Source organism: Mytilus californianus, unplaced genomic scaffold (assembly GCF_021869535.1).
Source record: "Mytilus californianus isolate M0D057914Y unplaced genomic scaffold, xbMytCali1.0.p SCAF_8, whole genome shotgun sequence".
Taxonomy (NCBI): Eukaryota; Metazoa; Mollusca; class Bivalvia; order Mytilida; family Mytilidae; genus Mytilus; species Mytilus californianus.
In genome coordinates, this window is record NW_026262734.1 from 113,235,305 (window position 1) to 113,252,010 (window position 16,706).

Genomic DNA, 16,706 nt, shown 5'->3' on the forward strand with positions numbered 1-16,706 from the left:
GTTTGTTACTGTCATGAAACTGTCATGCATGTGCACGTGGTTATCTGATGAAACTATCATGTATGTGGCTATCTGTTGAAAGTGTCATACATGTGGCTATCTGATGAAACTGTCATGTATGCGGGTATCTAATGAAACTGTCATGTATTTTCCTATCTGATGCAACTGTCATGTATGTGGCTATCTGTTGTAAGTGTCATGTATGTGGCTATATCTGATAGAACTGTCATGTATGTGGCTATCTGATTAAACTGTAATGTGTGTGGCTATCTGATGAAACTGTAATATGTATGTGGCTATCTGGTGAAACTGTCATGAGTGTGGCTATTTGATGAAACTGTCATGTGTGAAGATGTCTGATGAAACTGTCATGCATGAGGCTATCTGATGAAACTGTCATGTGTGTGGCTATCGGATGTAAATCTAATGATACTTACAGCTCTTTGTTGTTGGCCACCATTAAAGCTTCTATAGCATACAGAATTATCCAAAAGTAAGAACTCTCATAGAAGTATTCTATAAATACCTGCAGTGATAATAGTAGGTGAATTAAAGGAAATATCATCAATGGTACAGAAACCCAATGACACACCATGCACATACTGAAATGTTTCATCTGGTTGATTGATTACACATGCAGGTAAATGATGCGAGTCTGATTATAACATGTAAATCTAGAATTAAGAAAATTGCTGTTTAACAATTGACCATGACAGTAGTGGTCTGAAATAATTTTTTTTTTTTGTTGATTTGGATTATAATTAAGTTCCAGATTAGATAAGAAGTAAACAAGATAAGGTTCATTCTTCGTTATTATTGGCAACTGATTTTTTTTTAAATTCATATAGACAGAAAAATAACTATTTCTTACCAAAATGCATATCATACATGTTATACAATCTTTCAAATTGAAGAAAAAGGTGCTATCTCATCTGTATATCCCTTATATTCATATATGAAATAACATTTACAAAACATCTTTTGAATGAAATCCTGAATATAAAGATAATCAATGTCATCAGATTTATAGAATACTTACATTAATTACAATACAAAATATATGACCACCATTAACCACCTCACTTGGACCAGGGAAATTTTCATCCATCTGCACTGCAGATCTTACTAAAATTCCTGAAACAGATTGTATTGATAATCATGAGAATATTATATAGGAACCAAGGTCAAAATTCAAATATTTATTTTCACTTCATTTATAGGCATGGCTATAACCTTAAAAACAAATTACTAATTTATTTTCATTTGCCAGGCCCCTCATGGGGGTGTCCAAGTAATCACATAATCATTAATTGTTTTTTTAAACAAGATAATCAAATAATCAAAAATACAGTTCTAAATTATGAAATAATCAAATAATCATGAAATATTTGGTCTGGTAATCAAATTATCACTATAAAAACCACATGAGGAGGCTCATTTGCTGGATACAAATATTCATTTATCATCTGGGTTAAGGTAAAACACAAATTAAATCCTCAATAAAGTTTTCTATAGACCAAATCCTCAATAAAGAACAAGTTTTCTATAGACCAAATCCTCAATAAAGTACAAGTTTTCTATAGACCAAATCCTCAATAAAGTACAAGTTTTCTATAGACCAAATCCTCAATAAAGTACAAGTTTTCTATAGACCAAATCCTCAATAAAGTTCAAGTTTTCTATAGACCAAATCCTCAATAAAGAACAAGTTTTCTATAGACCAAATCCTCAATAAAGTACAAGTTTTCTATAGACCAAATCCTCAATAAAGTTCAAGTTTTCTATAGACCAAATCCTCAATAAAGTTCAAGTTTTCTATAGACCAAATCCTCAATAAAGTACAAGTTTTCTATAGACCAAATCCTCAATAAAGTACTAGTTTTCTATAGACCAAATCCTCAATAAAGTACAAGTTTTCTATAGACCAAATCCTCAATAAAGTACAAGTTTTCTATAGACCAAATCCTCAATAAAGTACAAGATTTCTATAGACCAAATCCTCAATAAAGTTCAAGTCTCCAATAGACCAAATCCTCAATAAAGTACAAGTCTTCTATAGACCAAATCCTTAATAAAGTACAAGTTTTCTATAGACCCAATCCTCAATAAAGTACAAGTTTTCTATAGAACAAATCCTGAATAAAGTTCAAGTTTTCTATAGACCAAATCCTCAATACAGTACAAGATTTCTCTAGACCAAATCCTCAATAAAGTTCAAGTTTTCTATAGACCAAATCTTGAATAAAGTTCAAGTTTTCTATAGACCAAATCCTCAATAAAGTTCAAGTTTTCTATAGACCAAATCCTCAATAAAGAACAAGTTTTCTATAGACCAAATCCTCAATAAAGTACAAGTTTTCTATAGACCAAATCCTGAATAAAGTACAAGTTTTCTATAGACCAAATCCTCAATAAAGTACAAGATTTCTATAGACCAAATCCTCAATAAAGTTCAAGTTTTCTATAGACCAAATCCTCAATAAAGTACAAGTTTTCTATAGACCAAATCCTGAATAAAGTACAAGTTTTCTATAGACCAAATCCTCAATAAAGTACAAGATTTCTATAGACCAAATCCTCAATAAAGTTCAAGTTTTCTATAGAGCAAATCCTCAATAAAGTACAAGTTTTCTATAGACCAAATTCTTTGACCAAATCCTCAATAAAGTACAAGTTTTCTATAGACCAAATCCTCAATAAAGTACAAGATTTCTATAGACCATATGCTGACATATAATATAAAAACAAGAAGATGTGGTATGACTGCCAATGAGATAACTCTCCACAAGAGGCTAAATGACATTGAAGTTAACAACTATGGGTCATCTTACTGCCTTCAACAATGAGCAAAACCCATACCGCATAATCAGCTATAAAAGGCCCTGAAAAGACAAATGTAAAACAATTCAAACAAGAAAACTAATGGCCTAATTTATGTACAAAACAATGAACGAGATAAACAAATATGATATACAATGTAAAGCAACAAACAACAAACATTGAATTACAGGCTCTTGACTTGGGACAGGCACATACAGAATGTGACGGGGTTAAACTAGTTTGATGGTGCCAAACCCTCCCTTAACCTGGAATAGTGGCAGTACAAAATAAGAACAAACTATAAAAATCAGTTGAAAAGGGCTGAACTCATTAAATCGATATAAAGCAGAAAGACATCTTTAAACAAAAACACAGACCAGACGTGGCAGGGTATTTATACATCCCAACAACAAATAAGATACTAAGTACAGATCGTACAAGGTCATTTTGAATTTTTAATGCTGAGACTCTCGAACTTCAGGGAACAAACAAAATTCAATACCGAAATTAATTGAAAGAAGAATAATTATTTGAGACTTTTAATATATTGTATAAATAAATATTGTTCATAGTAATAATATGTGTACTTATGCCTCTAAAAATGTATTTATTGAGTAGGGTATGAACCTCGTCATTAGTTGTCTTATGCCAAATCTGAATGCTGGAGAATTAGGTGTTGATGACAGATCTATTGTTGTTTCACAATTTTTACAGACTAGGAAAGATTGAGAGCTAGACTTATTGTTGAAGACTATATTTTGCACTCTAGATGTCTTGGCTATTTTTATCATTGCTGAAGACTATATTTTGCCCTCTAGATGTCTTGGCTATTTTTATCATTGCTGAAAACTATATTTTGCCCTCTAGATGTCTTGGCTATTTTTATCACTGCTGAAGACTATATTTTGCCATCTAGATGGCTTGGCTATTTTTATCATTGCTGAAGACTATATTTTGCCCTCTAGATGTCTTGGCTATTTTTATCAGCATTGATATAATGTATACACCATGAAAAATATTGATGACGGGTTCAAAGTTTATATCAACAACATTTTCAAAATGAAAAAAAAACAATCTCTGTAAAATAATATGAACTACATTTATGAATTTTAATTACAATATACCATGATACAATTTGTCTGCAGAATTATCATGACTATGGACTGACTCGATTGCAGTGAAAAGAATAGGTCCATATCAACTTAATAATACACAATCTGTGTAAATGGGTGCTTGAGTACATTCTTCATCACATTGCTAATTTATTGAGACTTCATTTTACATAGAAACACAAGACACAGTATCCCTGTTTTTCTGGTTTGATCTTTGTGTGATAATTCTCTATCTCACGATTTCTTATGGATCAGGAGAATGGATTTTCTCAAATTTATAAGTTGTGCGAGAACACAATAATGTCATAAGTCAATGTCAATGACATTGCCTAGGGAAAAGCAATAAACAGATTATCAACATTCTTTCAACTCCAGGAAGTTTCTTGGCTACATCAATGAGATGGTTGCCAAAAAACTCCCTCTAGATTTCAAAACCATAGATAATCTATAAGTGTGTAATGAAGGTGTGTACTCATGTACATGTATCATGTGCATAAACAAACATTTTTCCAAAACAACACAAAAATGAAACATTTCTAGACCAGCTGCTCTAGACTCATCATCTTTTTCTTACCTAAAGTGCCAAGGAAACTTGTAATCACAACAGCTCTTATTATAGCATTTAAATTTGGTCCAACAAGAATACGTCCAGGATTTCTCCACCATTCTGATCCTCTCACATCTCTAGGTAACAAGAGATAGATAACAACCAGCAAACTTATCATACAGAATGTCATAGCAACAATCGTGACAACTCTCTCCACCAATACTCTCGCCTCATGATGATGATCATGTTTAGTGATGTTATTGTAAACAGCACAGGTATGGAAGAAAGCTGGTGATGCCATGGCTACTGTTGATATTAGAGATTATCTTCCTCCATTGTGTTCTGTTAAATAAAAACATAAAGGGAATATTCATTAGTGTTATACAAATGAGAAATGTACTTTCTACATTATCTAGCTTGATGTTACCAAGGGGGATCTCTTCCTATACGAAGTTAATTCAGATATATATACAGATACATATTTGGCGAAATTAATCATTTCTGGATAATAAATAATTCTTTGTATTATTAAATGATATGAGTAAATCAGCCCTATTACGGATAAATCAGCATGTGCAATACTAGTGACGTTGTCCTGTCGATATAAATCCGGAGTTAATATTGGTTTTCGGACAGGGCCAATACGGAATAAACTGCTTCGCTGAGCGCAGCTGGATACGCCCGCAGAGGTCCAACCCTGAACAGTTGGGGCAAAAATGGACACAATATTCAAGCTTGATACAGGTCTGAATTTGGATTGTAATTCAATATTTGATCTATTATAGGTTTCTGAATAAATGTAGTCAAAGAACTAGAAATTGGTTATATGAAAGATTTCTTGCTGTTGTTGTGCAATATACACTGTGCTGTTGTGTAACACTTAGTAAATCTGTTGTCAGACTATAAACAAATAAAATCTTATTACTATAAACAAATAAAATCTTATAACTGGGAAACATAAAATCGAAAATTTATAAAAATCAAAAGGGATCTTACAAAAATAGTTATAAACAATTTACCAAAGTTTCATAAAAAATGCTAAAAGCATTTTTGAGTTATTGTCCGAAAACTGGAAAATCCCCCTTTTTGTAATGAATAAAACCCAATAAATCTGAAACGTATAGTCTGAAATTTATAATAAAATGCTCCGCAGGGCGCAGCTTGATACGACCGCAGAGGTCGAACCCTGAACAGTTGGGGGAAGTATGGACACAACATTCAAGCTTGATACAGCTTTGCATTTGGATTGTGATTAAATATTTGACACAGCATAGGTTTCTAACACAGAATGAATGTGGTCTAAGAACTTAAAAATTTTAAATTGGACATTCACCTATTATGGTCCAATATCCAAAATCTAAATACATGGTTAGATTCAGCATATCAAAGAACCCCATATATTCAATTTTTTTTAAATCAAACAAAGTTTAATTTTGGACCCTGATTTGGACCAACTTGAAAACTGGGCCCATAATCAAAAATCTAAATACATGTTTAGATTCAGCATATCAAAGAACCCTGAGAATTCAATTTTTGTTAAAATCAAACTAAGTTTAATTTTGGACCCTTTGGACCTTAATGTAGACCAATTTGAAAACGGAACCAAAAATTAAGAATCAAAATACACAGTTAGATTCGGCATATCAAAGAACCCCAATAATTCAATTTTTGATGAAATAAAACAAAGTTTAATTTTGGACCCTTTTGACCTCAATGTGGACAAAGTTGATAACGGGGCCCAAAAATCAAAAATCTAAATACATGGTTAGATTCAGCATATCAAAGAACCCCATATATTCAATTTTTGTTGAAATCAAACAAAGTTTAATTTTGGACCCTGATTTGGACCAACTTGAAAACTGGGCCCATAATCAAAAATCTAAATACATGTTTAGATTCAGCATATCAAAGAACCCTGAGAATTCAATTTTTGTTAAAATCAAACTAAGTTTAATTTTGGACCCTTTGGACCTTAATGTAGACCAATTTGAAAACGGAACCAAAAACCAAAAACTAAATACACGGTTAGATTCAGCATATTAAAGAACCCCATGAAATCAAGAATAAAACCCCATTGAAATTGGTCAAGAAATAAGTAATTTATAGGAAGTATCTTCTTTTGCACAATCCTGTGCTATTAAATATTTCTTGGTATTGCACAATACTGTACAATTGACAATTTCTTGCTATTGCGCAATATTGTGCTATTGGATATTTCTTGCTATTGCGCAATACTGTGCAATTGAAGATTTCTTGCTATTGCGCAATACTGTGCAATTGAAGATTTCTTGCTATTGTGCAATACTGTGCAATTGAAAATTTCTTGCTATTGCACAATACTTATTATATAATAATTTACACATCCTGTTTGGTGTGTATCTCCTACCATATCATTATTATTTGATTTTAAATATAAATCAGAAATAACCAACTTAAAATGGAAAATTTTAAAAGAAACAAAAAAGGAAAAAAAGAAAAAAAAGGAAAAAAAAATAAATCCCCCCCCCAAATTTTTTGAACCCCCTTATGATTCATCACCCCCAAACTCAATCCCAGCCTTCCCTTTGTGGTATGGTACCTTGCAGTACATTTTCAGAGAGATCCATACACTTGAACACAAGTTATTGTCTGGAAACTAGAAAAATGTGTTTTTTGGCCCCTTTTTGGCCCCAAATTCCTAAACGTTTAGAGTAATTACCCCCAAACTCAAACCCAGCTTTCCCTTTGTGATATGGAACCTTGTAGTACAATTTCAGAAAGATCCATACACTATCACACAAGTTATTGTCCTGAAACTAGAAAAATGCTTGTTTTTGGCCCCTTTTTGGCCCCTAATTCCTAAAATATTGAGGCAATTACCCCCATCATCAATCCCAGCCTTTCCTTTGTGGTATGGTACCTTGCAGTACAATTTCAGAGAGATCCATACACTTGAACACAAGTTTTTGTCTGGAAACTAGAAAAATGTGTTTTTTGGCCCCTTTTTGGCCCCCAATTCCTAAACGTTTCGGCAATTACCCCCAAACTCAATTCCAGCTTTCCCTTTGTGATATGGAACCTTGTAGTACAATTTCAGAAAGATCCATACACTTACACACAAGTTATTGTCATGAAACTAGAAAAATGCTTGTTTTTTGCCCCTTTTTTGGCCCCTAATTCCTAAAATTTTGAGGCAATTACACCAAAAATCAATCCCAGCATTCCTTTAGTGATATGGAACCTTGTGGTACAATGTCAGAGAGATCCATACACTAACACACAAGTTATGTCTGGAAGTTACAAAAATGCTTATTTTTGGCCCCTAATTCCTTTACTGTTGGTACCATAACCCCCAAAATCAATCCCAACCTTCCTTTTGTGGTATTGAACCTTGTGGTAAAATTTCATAAAGATCCATTCACTTAAACTAAAGTTAGAGTGCGAAAACCAATGTGTCTTCGGACGACGCAGGACGACGCCGGACGACGACGACGACGCCAACGTCATACCAATATACGACCACAAAAATTTTTTTGCGGTCGTATAAAAATCAAAAGGGAGCTTATGTCGATAAAAATAAACAATTCACCAAAGTTTCTTGCAAATTGGTGAAATTGTTTTTGAGTTATTGTCTGAAAACTGGAAAATCCCCCCTTTTTTAATGAATAAAACCCCAAAACTCGAAAACAGTAAATCCTAAATTTATAAAAAATGAGAGGGAGCTCACGTCAATAGATATGAACAATTCACAAAAGTTTCATGCATATTGATTAAAGTGTTTTTGAGTTATTGTCCGAAAACTGGAAAATCCCCCTTTTTTTAATGAATAAAACCCCAAAACTCGGAAATGGTAAATCTGAAATTTATTAAAAACGAAAGGGAGCTCACGTCAATAGATATAAACAATTCACTAAAATTTCATGCATATTGGTTAAAGTGTTTTTGAATTAATGTCCGACATGTTGACGACGGACGGACGGTCAGCGGTATACCATAATACGTCCCGTAAACGGGCGTATAAAAAGCCGTATTGGCCCCCGTATATTTGTCTTAGTTTCTTATTCTTTTAATATTTTTCTTGGTAATTATGTTGAGTAATCAAAGCACTGTAAGCGCTGTAGGCAGTTAACCAAAAACCAAGGCAAATGTAATTATGAAAACTGTGGCAGTGTTGCTTCATTTTTTTTAAAAAGATTTGAAAGAACAAACATTAAACATTCGTATATTGTACTTTTTGGAATTAAGGGTCCTCAATGCTCTTCAACTTTGTACTTGTTTGGCTTTATAACTATTTTGATCTGAGCGTCACTGATGAGTCTTATGTAGACAAAACGCGTGTCTGGCGTATTAAATTATAATTCTGGTACCTTTGATAACTAATTGTACATTTATGTTTATTTAATGAATTGATTATTAAGGTAAATTAATTAATATTTCATCAAGGTTTTCAAAAGCAACTCATATATCAATGTAAATGACCCCCATCTTCACCCCAAGTCCATCATGTCACTCCATACCAAGTTTGGAATAAAATGACAGGTGATTATAAAACAGTTTGTCAATCATTCTTGGGCTTTACACTGCTTGAAAGATTTATATGTTTTCCTTAAAATGAGCTATACATGAAAATTATTATAGGCCCAGAAATAAAATAATTAAAGTAAATTCAATTAACCTAGACTAATTTTTTGCATCAATAAAATTTTATAATAAACAAGAAATAATTGTAACAGGATGCCGTTACGAAGTCTCCCAAACAAAGCTCACATAATTCGTCATTCCCATGGTCGCCTGACATTGGGCAAAGTCCAGTACATATTGGTTTGGTCTAGTAACGTGATATGCATATGTGACCCTGTATGTCATTCAAATCTTTTTTGAAATGACGAACAAGAAAAAATAAAGTTGAGGAGTGGGTATCTCGACCATTTACAAGTTCTCTAACAGGGGGGAGTGGAGTGACCCAAGGGACTCCCCATATATTTCATTCGATTTGTTGTATTATCCCATTCATGAATATATATGGTTTAGGGGTGGGGATCTCGACGGTTTACAAGTTCTCAAACAGGAAGGGGTATGGTGACCCTAGGGACTCCCCATATATTTCATTTGATTTGTTATATTGTCCCATACATGAATATATATTTTTTAGGGGTGGGGATCTCGACCATTCCCAAGTTCTCAAACAGGAGGGGTGGGGTGACCCAAGGGACTCCCCATATATTTCATTTGATTTGTTATATTGTCCCATACATGAATATATATGTTTTAGGGGTGGGGATCTCGACCGTTTACAAGTTCTCAAACAGGGGGGGTTGACCCCAGGTACTCCCCTTTATTTCATTTGATTTGTTTTATTGTCCCATACATGAATATATATGGTTTAGGGGTGGGGATCGCGACCGTTTACAAGTTCTCTAACAGGAGGGAGTGGGGTGACACTAAGGACTCCCCATATATTTCATTCAATTTGTTATATTGTCCCTTTCATGAATATATATGGTTAAGGGGTGGGGATCTCGACGGTTTACAAGTTTTCAAACAGGAAGGGGTATGGTGACCCTAGGGACTCCCCATATATTTCATTTGATTTGTTATATTGTCCCATACATGAATATATATGGTTTAGGAGTGGGGATCTCTACCATTTCCAAGTTCTCAAACAGGAGGGGGTGGGGTGACCCCAGGGACAACCCATATATTTCATTTGATTTGTTATATTGTCCCATACATGAATATGTATGGTTTAGGGGTGGGGATCTCGACCGTTTACAAGTTCTCAAACAGGAAGGGGTATGGTGACCCTAGGGACTCCCACTATATTTTATTTGATTTGTTTTATCGTCCCATACATGAATATATATGGTTTAGGGGTGGGGATCTCGACCATTTCCAAGTTCTCAAACAGGAGGGGTGGGTGATCCAAGGGACTCCCCATGTATTTCATTTGATTTGTTATATTGTCCCATACATGAATATATATGGTTTAGGGTGGGGATCTCGACCATTTACAAGTTCTCAAACAGGAGGGGGTGTGGTGACCCCAGGGACTCCCCTATATTTCATTTGATTTGTTTTATTGTCTCATACATGAATATATATGGTTTAGGGGTGGGGATCTCATCCATTTCCAAGTTCTCTAATAGGACGGAATGGGGTGACCCCAGGGACTCCCCATATATTTCATTCGATTTGTTATATTGTCCCATACATGAATATATATGGTTTAGGGGTGGGGATGGCGACCGTTTACAAGTTCTCAAACAGGAGGGAGTAGGGTGACCCAAGGGACTCCCCATGTATTTTATTTGATTTGTTATATTGTCCTTTACATGAATATATTTGGTTTAGGGGTGGGGATTTCGACCGTTTACAAGTTCTCAAACAGGAAGGGGTATGATGACCCCAGGGACTCCCCTATATTTCATTTAATTTGTTTTATTGTCTTATACATGAATACATATGGTTTAGGGGTGGAGATCTCGACCATTTCCAAGTTCTTAAAAAAGGAGGGGGTGGGGTGACCCCAAGGAATCCCCATGTATTTCATTTTATTTGTTATATTGTCCCATACAAGTATAAATGTGGTTTAGGGGTGGGGATCACGACCGTTTACAAGATAAAAGCACATTTTCAAATTGAAGGGTGTTGGGACGACCCCCAGGGACTCATCCTATATTTTATTTGATTTGTTTTATTGTCCTGTTCTTATTACTGAAGACTGCGTGTATCTATCACTTACTGTTTTGGAAAAATAGTCATTTGAAAATTTAAAAAAATAAAATCCTATGGGGTTCTTCATTAAACCCATCCCTTCTTTAGGCCCCTCAAAACACCCCTAAATAGACCCCAATGCACAAACAAAAGCTTATGGCTCCGCTATACAAGTTAGTCTAACATTTTATGAAACCCTAAGAAAATCTGACAAGCCGTCCGAGTTGTCTTTTTAGACGGTTCGAGTGGATTCGGTCCGACTTGTCTCGGGGATGAGTTGTCCACATTGCTTAAAACATCCCATCAACGTCGATTTCCGGATCTGTTCCATGACCTCGTTTCATTCATAAAAAAACAACCTTATTTGGCATGATAAGTTAAAATTACTGCCAACTAAGATATATCACTTTATTTCCTCTATCAAAGAGATTTGTTGTACATGAACAATATTCCTGCGCATTTTGCCATTTGGGAAATATAAACAATTTGTAATTACGGATTTTCGGCGATGAAATATTTCATACAATTGTTCTTTGACATCCTAGCCAAAAGCACAGGGGATAATAAACTACGTACGGATTTGTATTGAGCACTATTTCCTATGTGCAACTTCAAACATTATGGGTCGTTCGACGATCATTTAAGGTTATTCTGGTCATATTTTTTGTATTCCAGAATTAAAAGTATGAAAAAAATGTCCAATTAGTTATAAATAACATATTAGCCTTCTGGATTATAACAATGGCACTTTTTTCAGCATTCGTTGGGAAGAACACAAATCTAGGGTGCTAGCATAAGGCAGCTTAACTGCCTAAAAATGGAAAATAAAATCAAAGATAAGTTATTGACTAGCATTTGAAAACAAAACAGAAAATCCTTTAAATAATAATTTTTTAAGAAATAAAAAAGTTATTGTACATGATGTTCATTGTATTCAATTGTTCATTTTAATTATGAAATGAATTATTATTAATTTTAACTTATAATCACAATAATTATCAAATGACATGTTTAAAGGAACCATGAAGCCAGTAATTTAACAAGTCTGTTTACTTAACAAAATAAAATGTTCTTATCTCTCAGAATAAAGTGAATCTTATGAAAAGAATTTGTCTCCAGAAAATATAAAGTACACTTCTATAGATTGTGACATTTTTATGATCTATGAATTAAATCATTTTTTGTTCTGTGTATTATATTCTCGAAACTGCTGGACTGGCATAATACATATTCTTGGTATACATTTGCCAAGAATATTTCACTCAACCCAGGCCTTTTAGATAAAGTTAATAATAAAGTAGGGACTTGAATGAATTAGTATCTTTAAAGCCCTTGATTAAAAATGAATTTACAGAAAAAATATAAATATATTTTTGAAAATAGAATAAAAACTTATGATGAAAACTTAACTGTCAACTCAAATGCTTAAATGTGGTAAAGAATTAGTGGTCATAATTAAGAAATAGAAACAATGGATAATATAAAATTCCTAGAGAGGATAGAATATGTAAACTGTGCCATTAGTTGGACGATGAAGAACACTTCCTCCTAGATTGTAAAATTAACAAAACAACTAAGAAATAATCTATTTGAAAATTGTTTACATTCTCATAATAATGTCTCTTATCCATGTTACCCAAGAACAGAAAGTATAAGAAATGCTAACATGGCTAAACTTCTAAACAATGATATTATTATTATTGAGAAAACATGGAACATGTTTAAAATATTGGCTCCTTTATAAAATAGTCATTAGAACTGAGGGCAGGAACCTAATAATTTTTTTCCATGTGTTTAGAATTGTTATTTCTTTGCATTATAATGTTTGTTTTGGGGTTTTTTGTCACAAAACTAATTATAATATTTTTATATGACAATAAAAATATCATCAAATTTTGGTGTAATGAATATATTTTGAATATATTTATTCAACAGAGAAATAATGAATTGCCTAAATTTTATTTAGAATAATGTCCTAAATATAATCTTTTAAAACATTCGTTAAACAATGTAAAATGCAGATCAGTCTCTCTAAGTATAAACAATTTTGATTTTAGAAAAATTAATTTGAGAAACCCTTTTTAAATAGAAAGAGGCAGGCATTGTCAAAGTTTGCATTATATAAGATAATATTCATTTATTCTTCACTTTTCAAAAAATACATGTAAAAAATAACTTAAATTGATAGAATTGTTTAAAAGTTATACATGTGTTATAACTTCAACACAAACAGTCATGAGACAATTTAAAAAAAAAATTATTTACCTATATGTTCAACTAGTTTTATTATTTCATTTTATTTTTGAATTTTCTTGTCATAATCACAGTAATTAAATTTGACAAATATTTTACCTGAGACACTTGACCTGTAAGTTGTATAAATTTAACACTTCAATGCAGTCTTGATTTCTATTTATCCATGACTAGTTTTTGATTAATACCTTGTGTATTAATTAAGCAACACAGGGTATAATGATGGACATATAGGGCCATCATGGTGGACATAGTTTTTATGGCCACCATTAATAAGATAAAGTCACAGGTAGTACTGTAGTCTACAGGGAAAAAACTTAACGGTCGCCCAGTTGCCCATGGCAACCAGAAATTGACCTGGGCGATCTTTTTATTCAGTTGTGGTAGCCCAGGTGGCGAATTGAAAACAAAGTACTCGACAGACGGAAATCCGCTGTTTACTGTGGCTCCAAGTGCCGGCTACTTCACTGACAAAAATATAAATTCAAAAAGAAAAAAAAATCTTTTTAAAATGTATACAGGCAAGTGTCGACAGTCGTATTGTCGCAAAGTCGCGGTCGTGATAAACAAGGATGTAAAATCAGTGTTTACCATTGACTAAATATAGTTCACGTTAATTCAGGTCACTGATTGGTCGTCTATTTAAAGTCCGGAAAGTATCCTATGTTTGCAAGGATAACAAGAGAGACGTTCCGATGGTCATTTACAATATGAAGCGATCAAATACCCTGTTCGGTTTTGGCTTCAAGAAAGCGAAGAAATTCAGAGAAGATGACAATAGCATGTTATGAAATAATATCAGTCAAATAAAAGAACGTATAATATATAATGTTGTTAAGAATCTGGAAAACAATACCTTTTGTAGTTCCCTTTTCAAACCCCACGTAGTGTCCAGAGAATGAAGGTCAAAAACGAAAGTAGAATATTGTCGACCACAAATAAATAACATTAGTTCAAAATGATTTTAGTTTCCTACTTACTGAACAGTTTACAAAAAAGAGAAAATCAGAGGAGATATCAATTTTATGACAATGCTTTTGAAATACGTGTACAAGTCTTTTGAGAAAAAAGGGGGGTCATTTTTTTACAAATGTACGTAGTTACGCAAAAATAAATCGATCAAGATATTTAATAAATTAAATTAAATTATTAAAGAAATAAAATTAAATATTTCATCGATCATCTACATGTATTTAAGGACAGAGAATTCTTTAGTTGTCTTAAAAAGATATTAAAAAAAAACTGGTACACAGGGCATGAAGATTCCCATTTTGTAAATGATTTTTTTTTTATTAAATTTGATTGAAGTCAACAACAAAAATAAGACAAAATTTACATTTTCCCAAGCATTTAAATCACCTCCAGGTATGCTCAGAATGCAGGGTTTTGAGTCTAAAATCTCAAAATTTTCATGGGGGGGCATGCCCCCAAACCCCCCTAGCAAGTTCAGCCCGCTTCGCGGGCTTCACCGCTGATACTCATAGTGAAATAAAGTGAGCTACTAACTTTTTGTCTGGGCTAACTGATTTTCAAGTCTAGTAGCCCAGCTGGCTACTGGCCTTACAAAGTTAAGTTTCACCCCTGAGTTTACGGCAAGAATTACAAGATAGGTATCACTAGAGGATTAGGAACTGCTTATCCTTTAGGAATATATCGTTCCAGCCCGCAAATCCAGAGAAGATTGGCAGCCATATCAGAATATCGCTTCTGACTCAGTTAATTGTATTAGGTATTTAGTAAGTATAGATATTAATGATCTATCATTTGTTTTATAATCAGGAAGATTTGTATGCAGGATCTATTACAACTTCCGTGTGACCCATGTTTAACTAGAATTTTGATTATTTTTTTAATTAAATTTGATTGAAGTCAACAACAAAAAATAAGACAAAATTTACATTTTCCCAAGCATCTAAATCACCTCCAGGTATGCTCAGAATGCAGGGTTTTGAGTCTAAAATTTCAAAATTTTCATGGGGGGGCATGCCCCCAAACCCCCCTAGCAAGTTCAGCCCGCTTCGCGGGCTTCACCAGTGACACTCATAGTGAAATGAAGTGGGCTACTAACTTATTGTCTGGGCTAACTGATTTTCAAGTCTAGGAGCCCAGCTGGCTACTGGCCTTACAAAGTTAAGTTTCGCCCCTGAGTTTACGGCAAGAATTACAAGATGGGTTTCACTAGAGGATTAGGACACTCTTATCCTTTAGGAATATATCGTTCCAGCCCGCAAATCCAGAGAGAAGATTGGCAACCAAATCAGAAAATCGCTCCGGACTCAGTTAATTGTATTAGGTATTTAGTAAGTATAGATATTAATGATCTATCATTTGTTTTATAATCAGGAAGATTTGTATGCAGGATCTATTTCAACTTCCGTGTGACCCATGTTTAACTAGAATTTTGATTATTTTCCCCATATCCAAATCATTTCACTGTAATGAAAGTAATATGTTATCATATAAATTAATAAATGTCAAACAGTCAATTAATCTGCTTACTGTTTACTTTCTTGTCTGTGATTTTTTTTTATTGTTTTGGCATGTGACAATGTCGACTGGTTTCTTGTTTTGTAACAACAACAAAATTCAGTAGAAACACTCTAAAAGAAACGATACATATCCGTGCTCATACCAATTTTTTATTGGCTTTTTAAAACGGTGATTCCTTTTCGGTAAACTACTAGCTGAGATACTGAATAATATAGTAATCTGATGTGAAAAAAATGATACTAATTATATTATAAATAATAATAAAGGAGAAGTAGGAAGAAGAAGAAGAAGAAGAAGAAGAAGAGAAAAAAAAATGATTACAGAAATGACGACCCACATCAAGGAGGGGATGGATGGGGTTTACATGAAGGAATAATGGGCGAGATAGGCTGAATAAATGACAAAAAAATAAAGAATAGAGAAAAATCGGCTAAAAATATAAAGAATAGAGAATAACGTTGTGCTAAAATATAATAAATAGATGATAAATCCAAAAATTATAAAGAACAGAGAAAATTGGCATAAAAATTAATAACTTCAAGAGACACTACCGGAAGCCCCCCTCGACCAGTTATGTAAACGTGATCCCTAATATGCAAATAATATAAGAATTATCTAACGATGTGGGTTACTATAGTAACATTATTCAACGTTGTTACAACGTTTTGTATGCACATTTCCAAACCAAAAGACAAATTGAAAGAGTTGGTCTGCTTTGTTTCATAAAAGCCTGAGAATGGCCAACGCCCATCGTAGATACAAGTATTTTGTCTTAGGAAAGGATAAATCGT

General features: G+C 33.4%; 1 protein-coding gene across 2 annotated transcripts in view; it reads right to left on the reverse strand.

Annotated features, from left to right (window-relative positions):
• The window catches only part of LOC127712405 (G-protein coupled receptor 143-like), a 31,328-nt gene extending 15,336 nt beyond the window's left edge, over window positions 1–15,992 (reverse strand). Inside the window, exons 1-4 of one of the 2 annotated variants that reach the window (XM_052218812.1) lie at window positions 15,925–15,992; window positions 4,507–4,821; window positions 1,040–1,134; window positions 438–526 (exon numbers count right to left, since the gene is read on the reverse strand). In XM_052218812.1, the coding sequence (XP_052074772.1) occupies window positions 438–526; window positions 1,040–1,134; window positions 4,507–4,780 (458 nt within the window). In that variant the 5' untranslated portion in view covers window positions 4,781–4,821; window positions 15,925–15,992. Of the gene's footprint in view, window positions 1–437; window positions 527–1,039; window positions 1,135–4,506; window positions 4,822–15,905 lie in introns of both variants that reach the window. The other variant, XM_052218813.1, reaches the window with a different exon arrangement.
• Window positions 15,993–16,706: the final 714 nt, after the last annotated feature.